General features: G+C 38.3%; 1 protein-coding gene across 5 annotated transcripts in view; it reads left to right on the top strand.

Moving 5' to 3' along the window:
• The first annotated feature begins 566 nt into the window (after positions 1 to 566).
• Positions 567 to 22,819, top strand: part of cadm1a (cell adhesion molecule 1a) — a 444,596-nt gene continuing 422,343 nt past the window's right edge. For 2 of the 5 annotated variants that reach the window (XM_042499348.2, XM_042499346.2), the window contains exon 1: positions 618 to 766. In XM_042499348.2, the coding sequence (XP_042355282.1) occupies positions 694 to 766 (73 nt within the window). In that variant the 5' untranslated portion in view covers positions 618 to 693. Of the gene's footprint in view, positions 767 to 22,819 lie in introns of all 5 variants that reach the window. The other 3 variants (XM_042499347.2, XM_088088619.1, XM_042499349.2) reach the window with 3 other exon arrangements.

Here is a 22,819-nt window from a genome sequence, read left to right as displayed (position 1 = left end):
TGTACAGTTTCAGCAGCCTTAATTAAAAAAAAAGTCAATTTGAGACAAGGCAAAAGCAGGTGGCAAAAACAGAACATGGAGAACATAAGAGGCTAAAAATAAAAATGAAGATAAATGAGGCTGAAATGAAAAAAACTAAGTTTAAGTTTAAGAGGAGCAATTTTTCAGCAGTAAATTTTTCCTCTGGGCCTGGTCAGGAAAATGGTATGGTCCCTGGGGCCTCAAAAATATTGCAACCAGCCCTGCCTGTCTAAAATGCCCACTACAAAAGGTTGAATTAGTCCAGGTAGTTGAAATACCAAAACTACCATTTAAAAAAAACCGAAACTTTTGGTAAACTGTTCAGTTTAAGGGAGGCAGTGAAAAGACCACTAATGTGAGGATAGGACCCATCCAATAACAGCACACAAACACACAGCTCCCTGCTCACCACTTCTGCAGCACAACACGTTAAAAGCACCGAGAACATTGCTGAGTTTTCCGCCCTTTTTTTTTCATTTTAAATAAATGCAAAGAGTTGTGGACTATCAGACACATTCATTACAAGTAACACGATTCATCAAAACTGCGAATTAAATGAATATGGTAAAGAGTATAGTACCCTCCCTCCCGTCCTCGCATCTCATTAGCTGAGTCCCGTCGTAGCTATAGGTGAAGCTGCCTCTCTCTGCCATACTGAAGCAGGTGTCCAACATGGCGAACACTGGCAGCGGCTCTCTCGCGACTATTCTCTTTTTATTCGTGTTTCAAGCGGCTCTTCTTAAAGGTAGGACTTTTTCCTTTTATACCTAAACGGAGTACACACTTTCCTTTCAGATTTCCATGGATGCAAATGAAGGAGTGTAATTTTATCAGCGTGCTTGGCAATTTTTGAACGTGCGCGGCAGAGCATTTGGATGTATGATGTTGTTGAGCAAGTGAGAAAAACCTAACTGTCCGTAAAGTTGAAATACGGACCTGAATGAGCAGATTTATGTGTCTGCCATGTCCAAAAACAGGCGTTACAGATACGCTGCCGAGGAATACATCACTTTGGTCAGCTCACCATTATAAATGGCTTTGCCGCTACACAGCTGGCAACTCTTAAATGTAGCCAATTCTGTTGTGAAAAAAAGAATTAGCGTGGTCTTTTGTGGCTCGGGAGGCGCCGAGAGATACATTTGGCATGCTTAGATGGCTGTTTGTTTGGTCAGTTCGCTGGCTTGGTTACTTTTGTGGCATATTGTTGAGAAGGGAGCCCGGGCTGCTGTAAATCACAGAAAACAGCGGTGCGTTAAAGTGGAATATGCAGCAGCCCTGCCAACGTGCAGTTTGAGGAAACGCCACAGCAAACTCTATTCACAGCTCTCTTGATTTAAATAGACGCCACTCAGTCGAAAATTCACAAAAATTAGAACTTCACTCAAGACTTATCGACAATAATGAACCTTTCTGATGAATTCGGCTTAAAGACAGATCCTGAATCTGTGGCTGTTTTCCATTAAATCGCAGTTAAAGAATTCATTGACAATCGGCCACCCCGCTGGATTTCGGTGGGAATACTATCACAACGGCGGGAGAACCTGTTATAAAAGTTCTAATTTCACTGAACCATGTGGTGCTTGGTGTTTTGAATATATGCCGAAGTGAAAAACACCTAAGTGTGATCCACATTATGTCTTAAATTACCTCCTAATACGCACGTACTATCGCTGGCAAGTAAGAAAACATTAAATTGCCTGAGTTTCCAATGAGGTTCCGGGCTGTGTTTTGGTGATATCGGGACTGAATTCGCCGTAGCATTATGCATGGAAACATCAAAGCTTCGTGCGGGTGTAGTGAGTCAGACGCTTTTAAGAAGAGAAATGCTACAAATAAAGCTCGCGAGGGGGAAAACTGCGACATGAATTTTAAACGCTTTTGGCTTTTTGAACGATTGGCGATGTTGTTGTGAGTGATAATTGCGAGTTGGCGGGCTGCGGAGCAGGCACACACGTTTATTTACAACACTAAGATGGGATAAAGTGCTTTTTTTGCATGTCAGTATTTAGTCAGCGTTTTATGGGCTGTGTGTTAAGTCGTGAACTAGCCCACTCAGGGATGCACATTGGGTTTGGGGTTATTTATCTTTGCGCATTGATACGATGAAGATGTTGTGAAATCATAGTAGTCTGGGCAACGCACCCCCCTCGCAGCACGCGCATGCTGGTACAAACTAGAAACACAATTATATAACTGGTTAAAGTATGGATTTATGCTGAATTTCAGCACTGTTTCTGTTCTCTTTTATCCTCCTGTTTGCTATATTACGTCGAGTCACTTCTCTCATGAATGATTACAAAAGTTATTCGGTGCAAAGCTGCTCCACGTAAGAATGTAAACCCTTTTATGCTGAGTCGGAGCATCTAATGGTGAGCATGACAGGGAGGCAGATGTCGCCGTTTGTCACATCTTGGATTATCCACCAGGCTTAATCCATTACAACGTTTTAGCCATTAAAATGGACGCGCGCTGATTATGTTTCCCCCCATTTAAATCAGTTAAACAGTCCTGTAAAGCGCATGAAACTAAGGTTCTGTTGATCTTTGGACAGTGGGTAGTGCTGGTGTACCTTCATGGAAACGGCTCCACTGATTTCAAACAAAGCTCAGGCCACGCTTGCACAGAGCATATCAATTATTTACCTCCGGCGCACACTGTAGGCTCTCATTGTGCTAAGCATTAGTAGATTTTTTTTTCTTCTCACTCAATAAATGGAAGTTGGTGCTAAGAGGGTAAGAATTGCAGTGCAGTCAGAGAGAGAGCTGCATTAATTAATTTCACCCCCAACTATAAGTTCCATTTTGGCACACAGGCTCACCTCATCCAGTCATCAAATCACACAAGTGCTCCAAATGAAATGGATTTATGAGAAAGCATTCACAGTTCACTGCGTTAGGCTGCCGTGGCTCTTGTTTCAGATGGCTGAGTGGATACAGTGCAGTTCATCCTTTGAAAATAAGCAACTAAGTGATGTGTTTTGATTTGTCAGTCATTGGTCTATACCATCAGACTATACAAATCATTTCAGCTGACAGGAGGAAGAAATTTACCAGGCTTGAGTCTCAAATGGTGCTCATATTTCACACAAATAGTGGTATATTCAAATAAATAGAAATTGACTTTGGTGATGTTGTTCTTTATTCAAAGATAAAGGGCTCCAGCTGAGCACTGAGATGACCACCGCTTTATTTTTAGACAACAAAGAAATCTAAAATCTAATTATTGTTTGCAGTAATTAGAGCACTGAAAATACATTATCCCTAAAATATAAGCACACAGGAATGTAATAAAATGTGTATATTCCTGTATCTTAATTAAGTCTGCACACAATCTTATAATAGTGTGATTGCAGTTTGGCTTCTACAAATAATTAGAGTTAGAAACGGTTGACATTTTGCATTTAGATTCTCTGCCTAGATTCAGTGTCTTTAATGAAAGTTTCATTTATAGATTTGTACATTTTAAGTTCTATTTATAGAGGGCACATTTCTGTTCAGAACATGCATTTTGTTAGTAAAGGTGGAAGAATAAGCACAAAGATTCCAACATTAACTGATGTAACTTGTAACTAAAGTTTCATGCAGGTATATCTTGCATCGTTTTGTAATTATTATTATTAAAATGCCTGTCATTATATTCGTCTTTATGCAGCCCTTTATGGTTCTGCTCAGAAATATTTAGCAAGTCTGATTTTAATGCACATTATACGCTTGGAGCACCAGGGGCACGGTGCTTTACAGGTGTTTTAAAGAGTGCCAACGCAGCATGCTCTGACCACAAGCTTGCTGAGACTTGAAAACTTGCTTAGGCAATCCATCAGTTTTAGTGAGAAGCATTTCTGCTTTCAGTTCTGTGATATTACGTAATGGTGCCACAGAGCAGGTGAGAGCAGGACTTGTTTGTGTTGAAAGCATGTATGCTGACATGACTTTAACATGACAGGTAATTGAATGTAGGAATGGTAACAGATGGCCCAAAGATTACCTGAGTTTTTTTTCTCAGACTACATGGTTTCTACGTGTTTGATCTTGGATGCCAATGATGCTTCTCATCTATGTTTCATGAAGTTGCAGTGGAGAAGGCCTTCGATTCTGTCTATTGTGTAGATTTAAGCATTGCATGAAAGTCGAACATACTGATGGACATCTTTAAAGTTAAGGTTGCATGTTTTCAGTTTGCAAATAATCATACTTTGGACAATAGACAGGAGTAAATAGATTCTTTTGTAACTTTTTTTTTGCAGTGCAACACATTTATTTTTAAGTTAATCCATCTACTTTCTTCTTGCATTGTCACCCATTTGTTGCTTGCATAGAGCATACTTTACATCTTAGCAAAAAGAGTATTTTACATTTTTGTTATTGGCCTGAGTTCACTCTTTTGTTTTATTACTTATGATGACTGAAATATTTAAACTGAAGGGCGCATCAACTGCCTCCTTGCGATGATTGAGGGATTTTAAACTTAAATAGAGAAAAGTCATTTGAGATCTTCTAAAAATCTTTTGTGCTCCTGAAAATAGTTTTTACTCCTGTAGTCAGAGTTTAGGCTGCAGTTTGCATTTGTTTGCCTTGAATACACAACAGATCTCCGATGTGATTGTTTACATCCTCCCTTCCATCAGCTCATTTAAGATTTGATCTCCATCCATACTGCCAACTTGTCCCCTGCCACCCTTAAGCCTGTTGTGGTCTTTGATTTGTTGAAAATTTAGAAAATTACTGGTAGGTGCTGGCGTACCGGCATTGTTTTAGGGGAATTATAGTTTTCCAGCAAGTCACCGCACACAAAGCCATCCATACTTTGTTAATGAATTTAACATACATAATGTAGTTTTCTCATCCTTTGATAAAAACATCTTTATTTCCATTTTAAATTAATATTTCCTCTTAAGCCATGTGTATTGCTTGCACAGTTACTTCTGTGAAACGAAGACGTAGATGAAAAAAATGTCTATATTCAATATAAGGTACTGAGAAAATGATTGTTTCAGTTCCTATACCAGAATTCAAGTGTTTTATTTGCACTATTATGGACACATTTTAAGACACTTGGCCTTAAATGGGACACCCTGATCTATCACATACCACACTGTATTTCTCTCACCTCCTTCACTTATTGCGAAGAATCTCCATACTGTGAACAAGTTTTCTCATAACAGATGACGGCCGTTGTGCCAAAGTGCATGCCATCGCAACAATCTATAGGATGTGAAACACAGTTGAGAATTTGTTAATACCACACACACTACGGCCACTGAAGAGCTTTATTGGTGCTGATATGGCTGCAGAGTTTCATTGTTTTCTTGTTCTGTAACAATCTAAATGCTGTTTTTTTTTGCCCTGACAAAAACAATTAAATAATAGTAATATTAATAATAATAATAATAATAATAATAATACTTTTTTTCTTTCCTTATACAAACTTTAGACGTGAAAATTGCCGTTTTTGTTTTCACTGTGAACTGGCAGTAAACATTGCCTACAGGCAACTTTCCTTCCAAAGAAAGCCTGTATCAGACTCAGCCGTATCCTCGTACTGCGTGGCTTGGCTCTGAGTCAAGCCAGTAGGAGCCCTGGTGATGGAAAACAGGTGTGGAAATGGACTTGTTCTCCCTCTGTGCCCCCCAGCAGCCTCTCCAGCTGTAATGAAGAACAATGGCTTTATTCCTGAAGGGAGGGGACCCCGAGTGACCCCTCCTCCTCCTCCTCCTCCTGCCCCAGCCAGTCTACGGTGACTCGGCTGGCAAGCCAACAGATGACTGGGCTGGGTCGCATCTGGCCCCTGTGCACTTAGTGTAATCAAAGAGAGAAAAAAGGTTTATGGCCTACTTGTTAGTGAGCCGTCGACTGATGGGATGTCAAGTAAGCACCCTCCGATTCCAAATCTCTTGAGGGTTTTGCAGGGGGGTGGGGGGGCTGAGGGGGTGGGCGTGGGCAGCAATCTGCCATTCTGAAAGCAGCCTATTGGCCTCGGTATCGAATTAGACTGCGCTGTACAGTTTCGACAATCTGGCTGTGAAAGAAGCGAAATGAGTCAAATTCAACTGACGTTTGAATATTTATGATCATATTTACATAATGTTGATGTACAAAAGGCTACTGAGGTGAATGCAAATATTTTCCAAACATCACTTGTAGGAGTCTTGTCCGGCTGAGGCCTCTAGCAAGCGTGTGCTAAAAACAAATGCAGTTTTTAAAAAATCAGCAAATTGCTTAAAGAGTAAGAACGACAGAGAATGAGAGTCTAAGGCGCTAAGGCAGGCTGTGATACATTTATTTGGGGATTAAAGTAAACGTGTCGTGTATACAGCGCTTTTTCACTTCATGTCATGCTGTACTTTACATGCAAAAAAATTCACTCAGCCAGTTAAAATTTGAAGGAGCACTGCTGTGATTATATACATCAAGATGTGTTTACTTGTTATGCTACGCAGACAGACTGTGAAAACAGTTGTTCAATGTCTTTTGTGACTCTGGAGGAGCTTTGTCAAGTTTGAGAAAGTATCCCTGATGATGTCTTCAGGGTTTTCTCAGCTCGGGCTCGGACAGATTTATAATAAAAAAGCCTGTTACAAACTGGGGCTTGGAGTTTTAAGACGTCAGCAGTTTTTTGGAGCTTGACCCATACTGCAGGCTAAAAGTCAGAATAACTCAGCCTCCGCTATCTCGTTATTGAGCATTCTTGTTTTTAATCAGCCCCTTGTGAGGCTCCCAACTTTGCAAAATCACTCTTTTTAAGTGATATTTTTCACCTGCATTATTTTTCTCAAATGAAGCACTTTTTTATAGCTAGATTTAGCTTTTTAGAGAAACTGTTTGATGTATGTATGCCATGTTTGTTACTGTGTTAGCAGATCTAGTTGTTTTGGTCAAGACCTTTGAATCCACCCACTCCATTGAGTTCGAGTAAAATGATTCTTGTCTGAAATCGTGGCATGAAATAGTGGTCTCCCGTTAAAATATAAAACAGCCAATGGGGAACAAACGATTAACCAATAAGGGTTATTGGTGGGACCAACGTGTGTCAAGCTGTCAAGCGGTGTGCTAGAACTAAGGGATAACAAAAAAGGGTGCTATCGACACGATAGATGCTCCTACTGAGTCTGTTCAAATGTCTTCTCAATATCACCTGAAATCATAGTTTGTTTAACTTCACTCTGATCCAAATTCATAACTCCGACAACACAGGTGTACGTAATGACGCATCATGTGGTTGTTGTGAAGCAAATGCTGCAGTTGCTGCTGAAATTTAGCCCTGGATCCAGTGTATCTGTTGGCTCTGATAACTGTCAAATAAAGCACAGACCCTGCTGACTTGGCACACTTCAGGCATATGCCGGCATACTAATGGTGCAGACCCACAGTGGACATATTAGGTGGATATTTGGGTCTCTCATGATTGGTTAAGAAAATGGAATCTCCCTCTTTCACATAAATTAGTTAAAGTGGACACAATGTCAGACTAAAGATGGAAACTCAGTGTGACAACAAACAACTGATAGTTGATAGTTCATCAATCAGTATTTTCAAAAAAAATATAAGTCTTTGACATGTTGGTGACCAAGGTCAACTCGACAGAAAGGCACCTGTGTGGTCCTGGTCTGACAAGATTATAGATCAAAAGTGAGACCAGTCTCCAGTTTTAGTGTCAGTTTTTGCTAAATGCATAAAGGACTTCAGCACTTCCTCCTTCTGACACTCTCTTCCTTCTGCCGTCACTTCTCTCTTTCAGTGAGAAATGAGCCTGGTAATATTTTGAACCTTTACTAAATAAAGTCAGCGCAGCTGTCAGCTTTGAGCAGGATTGACTTTTCTTTTTTGGAACAAAATGTTTCTTAGTCATCACTCGCTGCTTTTCTCTGCTGTCCGTCTGTGTTACAGCATCGCCACGGCTCAACTGTCACTGTCAGAGACATACAGTGATTGGCTGTGCTACGCTACGTCATGCATATAAAAACACATGACTGGGCATGAAAAAAGCGAAGTCAAGACCGAGACAGTCTAGCATGCTTACAGCAAGAGCTTACTCTCTGCTGTTTAAGCAGTTGTACGTGCTCAGGTTAAATGAATGAAATTCAGATATCGTCAGACGCTTGATGTCTTCTCTGGTGACTCTCTGCTGGCCTGTAATGCTGACATCTTCACTTTTTGCTTAGTTCAATGGCATTTTCCTTTTATCTTCCAATTTGGCTGAAAAAACTAAATTTATCCCAAAGCTTGTTGTTTCAGGGTTGGAAATTTTGTCTCAGGTTTGGAAATCAAATTTGTTTTGGTCAATTAGTTTGATGTGAAGCTTTAACCATCACAACTTCAGGCCAGATTTGGTATGAATTTTAACCCAACCGCCAGAGGAAATGTTGGCATTTTATATACCTGTAAACCATGGATATGTTACATTTGTATTTTATTATGCAGAGGATACATGGAACTTTACATTTCTTTAGGTTTCGACAACGCTGTGCTTAACACAATCCCAGCTGGAAGTGCATGATTTCTCAGTAGAAAAACAATGACCTTTCTTGGCACTATCTCAACAAGAAATGCAGCGATGTCTTGATAAAAAACATTCACTTTGCGTGTCATTATGCCCAGTGGAAATACAATAACAGGTTGCTTCAAAGCACCCACATTTGTTGGCTAAAATGCTGCTTAAAATGCAGCGATGACTTGCCAAAAACAACCACTTAGGATGTTGGTCCCAAACAGTCGTCTGTAATGAAGTAACATGGCGTTCACTGCGTCCCAGTGATCAGCCATCCCAAATCAGCTCATTTTCACTTTAAAATCATTTAAAAGCCTATCTGTGTAATGTACAAATGTAACTTATCTGTGGTTTGCAAAGACATTATCTTCCAACATTGTCCTCTGGGGTTTGGGCTTGGATTTTAATGACCAGAGTGCAGGTCTTTGTTATAATGGACACCATCTGATCCTTCCTCTTGTGCTTCTATCATGACCTGGGGACAACTGATGTTGTGCTTTCGGCACACTGCAGAGCAGAGTGTTGCATGGGGTTTGACATTATTTAGAAACAGTGGCCTGTGCAGCGACAGGGTTCTTCCATTAAAATGTTTTTGCTGTCAGTGTCAAAACCACACAATAGTGCTGTGTAAGCTAACTTTTTAAAACTTAAATATTGTCTCATTATGTGACACTGGGGGGTTAAAAAAGGCAAACTGCAGATCCTTTCAATCAGCAAACCATCTGTTGATCCAATTTCATCTCCAGGTTATCAGCTAGAATCCACGATCTGCCTAAAAGTAAAAGGTGTTTTTCACTCAACTTGAGTTTTTTTTATTCTCTCTCATGGAGAAACAATGAAAAAAAAAGGTGGCCTTTTATTGTGAAGCTCAAGGAGGAGCCCTGGCAACATCAGAGAGCAGCCTCAGGCAGGTGGATCTGCCCCGCGCCTCTGACACATGGAAGCAATCCTGACCAAACACTGACAACTGGGATAACACACACACACACACACACACGCACACACACACACACTCACACGTATTTGATCAAAAGCCAAAAAAAAAAAAAAAAACAGAAGAAAAAAAAAAATCTGAAGAGTTTAGCCTACGTACATTTACAGTGTAAAAATTTTGGATGTTGATTAAAAATACGTTTTGATCAAGCAAGCACATTTCCATGCTAATATAAATATGATTATGGCTTCTGTTTGGGTATTAATGCTTGAAATGATAAAAGAAAGGTTGAAATGAATACAGTCGTGGTTTAAAATGACACATTTAAATGCATTGCTTTCCTAACAGAATTCAACCCCTGTGGATTTTTCCCCACACTCATAGTGCCGCTGGCTGAATGCATGCTTGATTAAATTTTCGTGTAGTTGTTGTTAACAATCTCCATGCCATAAATTCTCAATACTGGCCTTTATTTACATCATCAGCAGAGAGAATCAAGTCTTTATTTAAACAAGGTTGCAGAGACGGTCCTTCAGGCTTAATTTTTTCTACTCTTCGGTTCAGTTATTTTGATGTAGTCAGTATAATGCACATTTTAATATCACCAACTCCATACAATTCAGACATGCCATACAGAAATACTGTTTTAATTTGCTAATTATTTCCACTGTGCTGTTTTTGGTTCATGGTTAAGGTACATCCAGTAAAAATGTTTTACATTAAAAGTCCCTCATCACCTTATGGTTATAATCCCTCTCCTTTTTGAGGTAGTTGAGTTTCACTGAGATTATCTTAACGGCAATAATAATTGCTAAGTGGGAGCAGTGAAAATCATAACTGAATAAAAACTATTTGTAAGTAGGGCTGGGTATCGGTACTTAATACTAAATAAATACTATTGAAACTTCTCCAGTCAGATGTTTGCTGCATTTGATCCTTTTTGTACCCAGACCATATTGCTCACTGCCAATCACCATAAGACTTATTAAGTTTAAAGTGAGCAGTGATTGAAGTAATTGACATTGAGTTAAATAGGTATTTTAAAAACTGGAACACTTTCAAAATATATTTGTGTAAGAATAATTTTGGTGGTGAGGAATTTTTGGTAGAATTTTATGAAACTGGATGCTCCCATTTCCATAATGGTTATCAAACTAAGTAAATAAAAAGGTAACCAATAAAGTACCCTATTGACATCTGTATCACTTGAAGGGGACTGGCACTGGTATCGTAATTTTTTAAACAATACTCAGCACTAACTGTGACTGTAACGTGAGTCTGTTGTACTGATGAAAGTATACATTATGCCTTCAGTATTGACTAATTTGGTAATCAGAGACCGAATGCAGAGACCAAAGCGAATCTGACCAACAGTCTGAACACCCAGTGGGAATTAATTTGCAATGATATGATACACAAATAAGCAGCAACTTGCCAGATATGGAACCAACAAATACTTGAACATAAGTGACTAAAAACAATGATTAAATATGCAATGTATTTGTACTTGGTTGGTGGTTCAACTCATTGATAAATTGACACATTATTTCAGCCGTAGTGTGTGGTCATGTCAAGGACACTGGAGCATTTGTAAAAGTAAGAAAATGTGAAGGCCGTATAATGCATGCGTAGGGTTGACTAATCTAATCTGTAGTCCCAAGTGAGCCATTGTCAGTCACAGCAAGAAATGTTTTTCAATTTCAGTATTTGAATTTACAAAAGACAACAAGTGGCCTTTGATTGCTCTTTTCCTCCCAGTTTGAGGCCTTCATCATCTTGCTCGGCTCTGGAGTCACAGGGAGGCATCGCTTGCTGTAATTGGGCCCATTTTGCCGGCATTCATAGATACAATGCCAAGTTCAACAATGAATGAATAAGGAATCAATGCATATCATTTGTGCTTTCAACCAAATAAACAATACAGCTGGTGTTCGGCTGTAATCATCCGAGGGGAAATGAATGCCCTTCTGAATACAATACAGGTATGCATCAGCCATCGCAACGCAGTAGGCTTGAGTGATCTGGGTTCTCCCATCTTTCATTTTACATAACACTCCAGCTTGTATTACATTTCAGTGAATTTGCTCCTGATGAGACCCTTCAGGCTGTTTCACTGTCTCGCATGGAACTGGATCACTTCTCCCCACTGTGCTCAGTTCCCGTCCTTTGTCTCATCTATTGTAACCCTGTCTTGACTGATATTTTCTGCACTAATGCCAGACAACTGCGGCACAATAACGCACCATCTCATTTTCTTTGTGTCCTAGTTGGGTGATGCGGAGGGGAAATCTTACCTGCTAAAGAACAATGGGGCTCTCCCTTGTGCAGAAATTATAGATTGGAAGGACGTGAAGTACCACTTAATTCTGTTTAGTATCACAATATGATTCTCTTTTGCATGAAAAAGAAATGGCAATGGCGTTAAAACCTCCCTGAGTCATTTTGTTTTTCAGTAGTTGTTATTCAGATGAAATAACACAGGATGTTTCTTCATTAGGGACAAACACTGAACACATTAAAGCACATTTTATTACTACCATTGTTCCAGTTAACTCGCTGCCATCCACACCTTGATTGAACCTGGCTCAATTTTTGCTGCAGTGTCTACCGACTGATAATATTGGCCTATCAAACTGACAATCTGTTGTTTACCTTGTGACTGACAGTGCTGTTTTCAGTTTCCATTATAGGGAGTTCTTTTTGAGATTGAGCACAACTGAAAAAAACAATGGTCAAAGCTATCGATACCCAGTGTTTCCCACATAATTGGAATCTAGGTGTGGCAGTAGCTGACAGTGACTCTATCTATTGTTTTTGTGTTTCCTTTTTTTATCATTCTTTGCCCCCTCTCTAAATTTGGATGTTTTGGGGGTACGCGAACACAGTCTGGATATGCCTTTCTGGTCAGAGCTGATGAGATTGATGGATGAGAGGAGCAAACTTTTATATCCAGTGAAATGAACGGTTAAGTTTCAGTTTCACTGAGCCTGATGCTATGCTGCTCCGTCTGTGCCCAGAGTATGCTCTGCGCTCTGAGAGGTGCAATGGAAAAGCAGGGGGTATCTATATTTCAATAGTGTTCCACATGAGTGGCCCAGCCCCAAAAATATAAAATCAGTACATGGCAGCAGATGTCATAATCGTGGCATGTCACCAGAAATAAATAAATGTTTGAGAAACCCTGATATATACTATATTTTACATAACCATCTGTATGTTACTTGACTAAGCAGTGACAGCCTGTGAAGTTCTACATCGTGTTAGCTTCCCGTAGGCGTAAGACATGTCCGTGACCAAAGTAAAAACTAACAGCAGCAAACCCCAAACCCCTTAGATGAGTTGATTTATCAGTATAGTAAACTTCTGTTGCCTTTTTTGCTTAATTTTGCTCTGAGCCGGCTAGCTCTCCTGATCAAGTTGTCAGGTTCTGTTGCCTACCAATATGAAAAACCTGAGTTAAAGCAGAGATGGCATGTTGGCACCAGAAATCGATTCTTTTGCCCAGCGAGTCTGTTCAACATTTAGAACAGTAAGAATTGGCAGCAAACATCTTATTGATGAAGACTATAAAGAGGATGTTCAATATGAACTCAGGGTTTTCCTGACTCACAAAGCACCTTTGATGGAGTGCTATGCTCACGGTGCTTTCCGCTGCAAGCCAAGGCTCTCTTCAGTAAGGCCTTCTAAAATCGAGTATTTCTATGGGGAGATTTGGCTGCGAATGGGTTGCAATGTGTTTATTATGACTTATACTGTAAATCTTGGCTTGACCTTGTCTTTTGGAAGAAAACTTAAGAGAGGAAGTGACATGTTCATTAAAACACCTAGAAAAGTAATGCATCATAACATGTGAATACTTTAGACCATCGTATGAAAAGACCATGATGTAACCCACACCAAAGACTGAAATGTAAGAAGTGATTGTTTACATTTTGGACATGTGTTTTTTATCTAATAGGTGAATGTTTGGTTTGTTTATGTCCTGGAACACAATTAATCAGGCCTTGGAAACAACAATATTTCAGGAAGTAGGACAAACCACCCCCAGTTTTTCATCAGCCTCTGATCTGACAGACTTTGAATCCAGTTCACTGCATTTGTCCTCCTGCACTCTCTCTTGAAGAAGTTAAAAAATGATGAATATTTTAAATACATCCCTCTATAAACAACAGCAACAAAAACCTCCTATAATTGGCTGCTGCATATCTTGTGGTATAGTTTTCTTTGTGTCTCCCACAGATAACTGCCCACACAAAAACATTGTTCGATTTGATGGTTCTAATATAGCTACATGGGAGTGATAGCGGAACATAGTTCAATTGTCTTGTATCTGGTTTTAGTTTTAATCAAAAAGCAAGTTCTTCTTCAGACTCACCCCCCAGCACTCACACTGAGCGAGCACTCAGGGTGAAATCGCATCCTGCGGGAGGTACAGATACCAATTTGTCCACCAAAGGGAGCAAAAGCAAAGTGCCTGCACACATTGCTCCCACACAACTTTAATGGACGTACAACACTCACTACTCAGGCCTCTTTGCCAGGTCATGGCTCTTTGCTGTTCGACCTCAGGACAAGCTGTTATGCTGAAACTGCTGTCCGTCCTTCCATCCATTACAAGTTCTTTATGGGAGCATGACTGTGTGTGGGCATTGTAATTTCTACACAAGTTTTCCTTAGCCCAGCACTTAATAAGTAATGTTTGTATTTTTCTTCTAATTATCCTCGATGCAGCGCAGCCAAAAGACACTGTGCTCTGTGTAGGAGGTGAAAGACTCTCTGTGAAATGTAGGACATTACTAACTGAACTTGAAATAAATGAGGCAGACTGAGACAAAGTGCCTACAGATGCAATTGCAGTTGAAAAATCATTAAAAACACAATGAAGTGAACATGACAGATTGATGGTATCTACTTAGTAAAAAGAGGACAGTGGTGTGTCTATATGTTGTGGGTCTTGAGCATTTACACAAAGCTTTACTTGCTCCCCCAGCCCTAACATACTTGCCTGAAGCAGCAGATCCCTCTTTAAATGAGCTAAAATGCTTAGCTAGAACATCAGTGAGGTTCTCTTTATTTTAGGGTTTACTGAAAGTTGTTTAAAACACCATGGGAAGGGTATGTGTCTCAGGCTGAAAATAGGAATGAAAGGAAATGTTTGAACCCGGCCGTTTTTCCAAAGCAGTTCCCGCTGCTTTGAAGTGTGTAGTATTTGTTGGGCTTCACTTGGCTGTCAGATTAATACCTTCTCGACTGAAAATGAAAATGGGTGAAGGAGCAGTTAATCCGCATAAGAATATTTTTTGAGGATGAGAAGCTGCGAGTCTAGCAAACTGTCTGCGTATTGATTGGTTGTCTGGCATTGCAGAGTTGACCTGACATGCCGGGATCATCTAATTCCCTCTACACCGCTGATTGCTGAGCAGAATCTTGGCTTATCTTAACATGGAGTTACCGGTGACGATGATACAATACCTGCAACATGGCAGTGTCTGTAAAGATGGAGGAAAATGTTGCATTCTGAATCTGTGCGTTTCAGGGAGCACTGACCTTTTTAAACTGTTTACTTGAGGTGGCTTGGTTGCTTTCCATTTATAATTGATCAGTGATACCATTACGCTTACTTAGGAGAAGGTAAATGTTGGCAGCTTCACCTACGTGCAGTGCTTTACAAGTGTAGTTTTGAAGATAACTGGAGTGACCTAACATGATAAGTTAAGCAGATATTAACACATTATACATCCATCCATCCACACTGGGAAGGGAGGGGGTGAAGCAAAGCAGAAACAAGTAGTACCAGTATAATATGGAGGAATATTCACATCTGCTACCAGTGGGGAAAGAAGGAATTAGATCCTTTACTTGAGTAAAAGTACTAATACAGCCCTTTGAAAATACTCCGTCCTGATTTGAAAATAGTACTTAAGTAGAAGTATGTATTGTCAGAAAAAGGTATCTAAAGTATTAAAAATACCCAATGCAGAAAAATCTTAAAACAGACAAGCACCAAAAAACTCAAAACGATTGTAAATAGAATAAAACTCAAAACTCAAAATTATTATTAATTTAGAAAAAGCAGAAAAAATACCATCAAAACCCTCAAAATTATATATGTGTATATATATATATGAAGTAAATGTTTATCAAGAGAGTGCAGCAAGTAATTGTTGCAGCTGTACTTGTATTGTACTTGTACTTGTATACTTGTACTTGGGCAATTTAATTAATGACAAAAGATACTTTAGAAACTCTTCTTTTTGGTTTTTGATTTTTATGCAAAAATCAAAATTTTTAAATCAACTAAAGCTGTCAGATAAATGCAGGGAAGTAAAAAGTGCAATATTTCCCTCTGAAATTTAGTGGATTGGAAGTAGCATGAAAAGAAAATACTAAAGTAAAGAGCTAGTGTTTCAAATTCCTAGTACAAGTACAGTACTTGAGTAAATGTACTTAGTTACATTCCACCATTGTCTGCTAGAAGGTAGAAGGTAGATTTATTAGTAATTATTCGAAATTTAAGAAGTAACACAGTTTTTGTACATGCCTATTGTCTTAATTCTCACTGTTCTTTAAACTTTGTAAACATAATTGACCACGATCAGAGTCGACCTTGTAAGTTTACACACAATGCCTTCAGTAGTTCATGAACCAAGCCTTTCGGTCAAATTGAAATCTGAGATAATACGTTCCCTCCATCGCCGCCTACATAGCCACTTAGCGTGTTCCCGTCGCTGTACATCCTTTGTGTCAACTCTGACCTGTTCAACAATTCTCGCGGAGGACAGCGCTTTGCTCCACATACATTATATTACCTCCTACACCAGAATGATTGGCCAATAATTGTAGCTTTGAAGGCTCTATTAGTGCTTCTTGAAAGCCATATAACACCATTATACCTCAAATAGAAGGTCGGGTTTTTTTTTTCATATATCAGAAGCCACTATTAAGTAAGGCAAGAAAGTGTTCTTGTGCCAACTTTATACTTAGTCTTAAAGAGCTCAAATTCTCCAGACTTACCTTAATTTGGTGAAAGACTCTCCTGGTAGTTATTGTAAAATTGTAGCAATATATAACACATTCATCACACACCCTATCAGAAACCATTTAATTTGCTATATTCTGTGTAACTCCACATATCCCAAAATCCTAATATCTGTGCAGCTGAATCAGATTATTCCCACAATTTAGCTTGAAACAGGCAGCTCAGTGAGATAAAGTTTGTTTTTTCTTTTATATAAAGTGGCAAAAGAACACTGCAGAACTTTCTATGTGTCCCGTTACCCAGGAGGGAAAAAAAATTAAACCTAAGAAACATAAGAAACATAAGAAATTTTTTAGTAAAGATATAATGTGAACAGTCGGTCTGTAGTACATGTACCACCTCTATTCCTGGCAATGCAATTCAGCTTAATGTGTTTATTAGTGAGTGATCATCTCTGTCAGCAGAGCATACTGGAGCACTGATGGGTATGGAGGAGTGGAGTGTATGTGGAGAGCACAAGAGAAAACGAAAATGCAAAAGCCATCTGGCGCTAAAAAAAAAAAAAAAAAAGGAAGACTATATTTGCAAATCTGTACATACCATATGCTTTGATTGATTATTAATATTATTGTTTGTTAGCTGAGTTGTTTTTTAGTTGATTTCTCATTTACTACTTGTTTTATTTTTATATATGTATATATTTTTTAGAATTATTATCGTTATTATTATTATTTTTTTTCGCGGGCGGGGGAAGCTTGCTTTGGGTGCCCAAAGTGCAAGGTTCGGCACTGCTGATATAAAATCTATAAAAAAATTGGAGGGCTGCTTCATGGAATTTTTTTGTGGTTAAAACAATACATTTTTTTTCCCTTTTTGGGTAAAATGTTTAATTAGTGACAAACCATCCATTTTATATTTAAGAAGCTGGAACCATCAAATGTTTTAATCGATCATCAAAATGTATACATTGTTTTTTTCATCAACTCCCTTATAGCACTAAACATTAAAACTGTCCAGTACAAGTGTACTAGAATCAGCTGGAACACATTTACATAGAAACCCTTACAAATATGTAATGTAAATTGTATAATTATTGGTGTCCAGTGTGCCAGAGATGTAAGCAATGTAACAGTATAATTATAATCCGCTCAAGGTTAAACAAATCTTCTTTTGCAGTAACTGTGTGATCACAGTTGAATGGTTGAATTGGTAATCAATTCATGATTCATTCTTATGTTTCTCTCTCTTTTAATTTGGTAAAATATTCTGTGGTGGGTCAATAATATTAAAAGAAAAGTAGCACAGTGTGAAAGAGCACATCAGACAGTAAAAATCAATTCATTGCGTCCTCTGTCATCCACAGATGGTGCCACTTCAATCTCCTTCCTATTTTGTCACGCTAATGTGCTGAAAGATGACAAGGGTGGGTCATTTCGGAGCAAAAATAGCAAAGGCTGAGTGTGACGGCCATGTCAGTCTGCCTTCTATTTTGTCTCACTAATGTTTGGAAAAATGACATCTGTGGGTCATTTCAGAGGGAAAATGGCAAAGGTAGTAGACTGTGACTGCAGGTCCAGCAAACACTGCTACATTTTCTAGATTTGATCTCCTACTATCCACTGTAATACCAAGATGAGTCCTGAGCAGTTCATGTGAGACTGTAACATATTGCCCATTAATCATAAGGGACCACATTAATAATTTAAAACTGTGAGCTCTCTTCTTAAGTCTTAAAATGCCAGACACCATCTGGGCATTCAGGCAACAAGAAGTGGATGAACATTTGCTCAAGTGAACATATATTCTTGAAAATTTGCATACAATTCTTTTTTTATTTTTTTTTATTTTTTTTTTTCCCGGTTGTACAAGAGGGTGTTCATCAGTTACGAACATGTTAGTTACATGCTATAAAAGCACATAAAACTGTAATGATGTGGCTGTTTAGGTCTTTAAGAACATTTATTTAATGCAGATTTTTCTTCTGCGGAGTTCTATTAAAATGCTATATTTCAAAAGGCCTTTTTAAATGACTGATTGTAAGGACAGTGATTCATTGGCAACACTGAACCTGGCAGAGGAATGTTGGCTTTGACTGCATGGTTGTTTTAATTAAATATCAAAATTACCACAATTAATCAGCGGACAACAGGCTCATTGAGTTCTTGATATAAAGCCTTCACCTATGTTACCCCTCACTTATTAAAGATGGCTGCCGGAGAACATTAACTCAGGTAAAGACTGAATAACGAAGACCATGATAGACTAGACTCTACCTCATATTCACATTTAGTTATTGATGTTTGAGCCTCATCCATCTGTTTTATTCATTTCTCTTTGCTTCTCAGATACATTTTGTTTAGAACAGGGTATTAAACCCATAATATTTATTTTTTTGTACTGATTGTAATATGTCTGTAGCATGCAGAGCAGGTGATTTTCAACGTTTTTTTAGGCCAAGGACCAAGGATTTAGTTAGGGGCATTGTCTGTCTGAGAGACAGAACAGGTACTCCTACTAAATGTATAATAAGAAACTGAGCTGCATATTTAAACTGGCTCTACAGTGTGGAGGGCATCGTGTTTTTGTTGAGGTGGAAGGCATTTTCTCGCAGATATTCTTGCCTGAAAAATTACAAAATGATACATTGTGGTTCACAAGAATGTTCATACTCTTGAAATATGCAGGTAACTGGCCAATACATTTCAGCAGTCTGTAACTGTTAACTGGTTTGCCTCGCCGTTATGGGCACATGCCATACAGTGATGAAGCATAAACTATAACATGATGGCTCATTGACTGACAGAAAACATCATTATTGTTGTGTATTTCAAATTTGTATTATTTATTTTACAAATTGGCCAATATATCTTAGCTAATAATATGTTGGAGTCATGTTAATGTGTGTTTTATTACATTTTAATTTAGGAAAAAAAAAACAACAACCAAATAACTTTGTTTTATGTTGGGTCAAAATTGCCCCCTAAACATTTTAATCAAAATTTTGCCAACTATCCTTCAGGCATTTTTTCTATCGCTACTTATGTTCAGACATTTTTACAATTTTGACCATTTGATAACAGCCGCTCTCTTTCTAGATTAAAGTTTTTCAGAAAAATATGTTTGAAATTCACTATTAAAAAGAATTTGGCAGTAGTGCTGAAACTCCACTGAAAAACTAGTATCTACATTTTTCAAAAGACACCCAGCTCTTGACTGAATATGATTATAGCATAAAACGCACTGTTGCCATTCTTAGCTCTTACAGACACTGTTTTGTTTATACATCCTGCTTGATTTGACACATAGCTCTTTCCCAAAAGCGACTGCTCCAATCAAATTCTCCCCTGGGCCTCAGAAACTCTTTAGTTGGCCCTGACCTCTGTACATACTGCTGCCCGGCATTTCTGCTCGAATACGAGCAGCATAAGAAGAATGCTGATTCATTTGTTTTTTCAGTTCTCATAGAATGGGCACAGATAGGCATCAAACACATGGCAGCGTGTTCATTTAAAATTCAGAACAAGTCAATGTACCCCTGGCAATTCTGTCTGTCGGCGTGTTATCCTCACAAAACTTTTTGAATCTATAAAGAACCAGATTCTGTTGGTCAACTGCAGAATGAAAAACTTTGTTGTATTGGTTTTGATTACTTTGTGAAGCTGCATACCCCTCACTGTTCACATTAGTCAGATGGAGACTCCTGCGGTGCCTCACAGATTGAAGCTGCTGAGGCTCACACAGCCACTTCCTATATGATTTTGAGTTGGTGCCAGCGAGTAATTTACCATGGCTTAGAGACTGACAATGTGTTTCCCACTGAAATTAATGAGCAGTTGGAACAATTGAACATTGTTTAATGGAAGCTTAGCTTGCTAAAAAAAGGAGGATTTAAGAGGGTAGTTTTGTCATTGCTGTTCATTTAGGCAGTGAGTGTTGACCTTCGAGGTTAGGGCTGAACTTAAAAGGCATTTATTTAAGCAGAGAGGTCGGTGCCCACTAACTACTTGCCTAATAGTCGCTGTATCATAAGCCATCTTCAGAATGAGAGTACTGGAGTATGTGTGGGTGCTGCTTGGCCTTGCTGTTGTTTAGAACATGTTGGCAATCATCGAGTGTTGGTTTTAAAAGGCTTGTTTTTCAAAGATTTGTATCTTATTGTGTGGAATTGGCTTTAAAGAGACTATTTTGAGCATAATTTGTGAGTTATCAACAAGGCTGTAGGTATCATCAAGGCCAATGAAGGTATATTCTCTATATTAATTTTTTAATGTTGTCTAAGTCATTAGTTTTATCTGTTTGTTTTAGTATGTGAATGTAGTAGCTAATCCTAGACCCACACCCTTTTCCAATGCTTTTTACACTGTACATACTGTACTCTGTACATACTATACATATCTTCTTCTTCTTCTTCTTCTTATTCTTCTTCTTATTCTTCTTCTTCTTATTCTTATTCTTATTCTTATTATTATTATTATTATTATTATTATTATTATTATTATTATTATTATTATAATAAATTTATTTTTTTTATAATAATTTCATTTTTATTCTATGTTAAGTGCCTTCCTTTGTATATATATATATAGTTGCATTATTTTGCCCTTTTTAACGAATATTTCATTCAGTCACTGCTATCTTCTTTGCTGCTGCAACCAAACAATTTCCCTCACGGGATTAATTAAGTATTTCTATTCTATTCTATTCTATTACATCATGTTATGGCCCCCCTTTTGGCTGTTTTTGACTGTGTGTTTAAACTGGACTACTTTTAGGTCGATGCCTTAACTAGTCTTTACTAGGCATTTTTCTTCTATTCCTAGTAGTTTTCAGAAGGCTTTGAACAGCATTTAAACCATCTTGTTTATGGACATGTAAATTAAACTATAGCAGAACAAGAAGTATATGAAAATGGATGGTGACATTTTGCTGAGGTGACCTCAGTATTATTTTGGCCATGGTTATGGACTTGGTTGTAACATGATGTAACATATTATACTATAGATCTGGTGTGGTGAATAAAACCTATTGTCAGTGGCAGGATTTTATTTGCAAGTGATTATTATCATAGTTTAACACACTGTGGTCATTGTGCTCTTAATGTGATAGCTGTCATCATGTTAGTGACAAGATCATCAGCAAACAAAAAACTGCACAAATTATTAATAAATCATTTGACACACTAAAATAAAATAAATAAATTATAGTTCAAGTTTCTTCAGGATAATCTGTCACCTGCTCCTACAGTGACAATTCTGATCATCAACTAATTCTAAAATTAATTTGTAAAAACAAAGAAATCACCTTCACCTCAACAATTGTAATTATAGAAAGCATTTGGTGTTTTGATGGTTTGAAAATTAACAAATTAAACATCTTTGTGATTTGACTGGCATTTGCAATTATTATTTGGCTTTTTATAGACAAAACAATTCTTGTGACAATTCATTATTAAACACGGTCTTGACTAATGCTTTGTAAGTGCTGCCAGTGCAAATGAAAACAACAGGATGTGAACACTGATGGATTTAAAGCTGTAAAATACATATACTGCCCCGAAGAAAATAAATGTTAGTTGTTTTTGCTCTGACGTTTTTAAAAGTTTTATCACTTCATGACAATACTAAACCTATCATGCTTAAAAAAAACCCCAACAAAAAAACAACAACCTTAGTTATTACATAACTGCTGGCTGTACTCGGCTGTTTAATGCAAACAGACAGAGCAGACCACTGGTAGATCACTCACGCCTGGATTCCCCCTAACCCAGCACAGCGCCATGTTACAGGCCTCCTCTGAAGTTTTGTTTTATTAAAGTTCCCGCATGTATGGCAGCACAATCAGGGCCCCCTCAGAAACAAGGGGATTATGGCGCACCCAGGCTAGTCTCTGAGAATAATCAGTCAGGCCTGTGGAGAGGCAGCCTGGTAATTTTCCCCACTCGCACTGTCATCAGTGTAGCATCACCATGTTGCTGCATGGAATAAATAGTGCATCAGTCAGCCTCAGATCTTCATGCTGTTCTTACTACCTGCCTGTGTGTCCATGTGTATGCATAGCCTGCAGCCATCAGTGACAGCAAGGTAGTCACAGTGACTAAAAACTTTAAAAAATCATATTACCTGTATTTAATAGGAAAAAAGCATTAGTTTCTAAACCCTTTGATAAAGACAGTGGTACCAAAAACTAAAAAATACAGTGCGTACCATATAGCATAAAACCTGGATGGAAATCAGATACCACGTTTCCTTTTTTGTTGCATCTGTATTGAAGAAAAAACACACATCTTGTTGTGACATATTTTTGACATAATTTGCTTGAAATACTGACACTATTCTTACTTTCATGTTATCCCCTCGTCATTTGGTAATGCCTTTTAATAACCCTATAGTCGGTAAAAATGT

This window comes from Plectropomus leopardus, chromosome 15 (genome assembly GCF_026936395.1).
Source record: "Plectropomus leopardus strain MGB_pleo_1.0 chromosome 15, ASM2693639v1, whole genome shotgun sequence".
Taxonomy (NCBI): Eukaryota; Metazoa; Chordata; class Actinopteri; order Perciformes; family Serranidae; genus Plectropomus; species Plectropomus leopardus.
The sequence above is the reverse complement of the archived record's forward strand: the minus strand, read 5'-3'. Positions and strand labels throughout refer to the sequence as shown.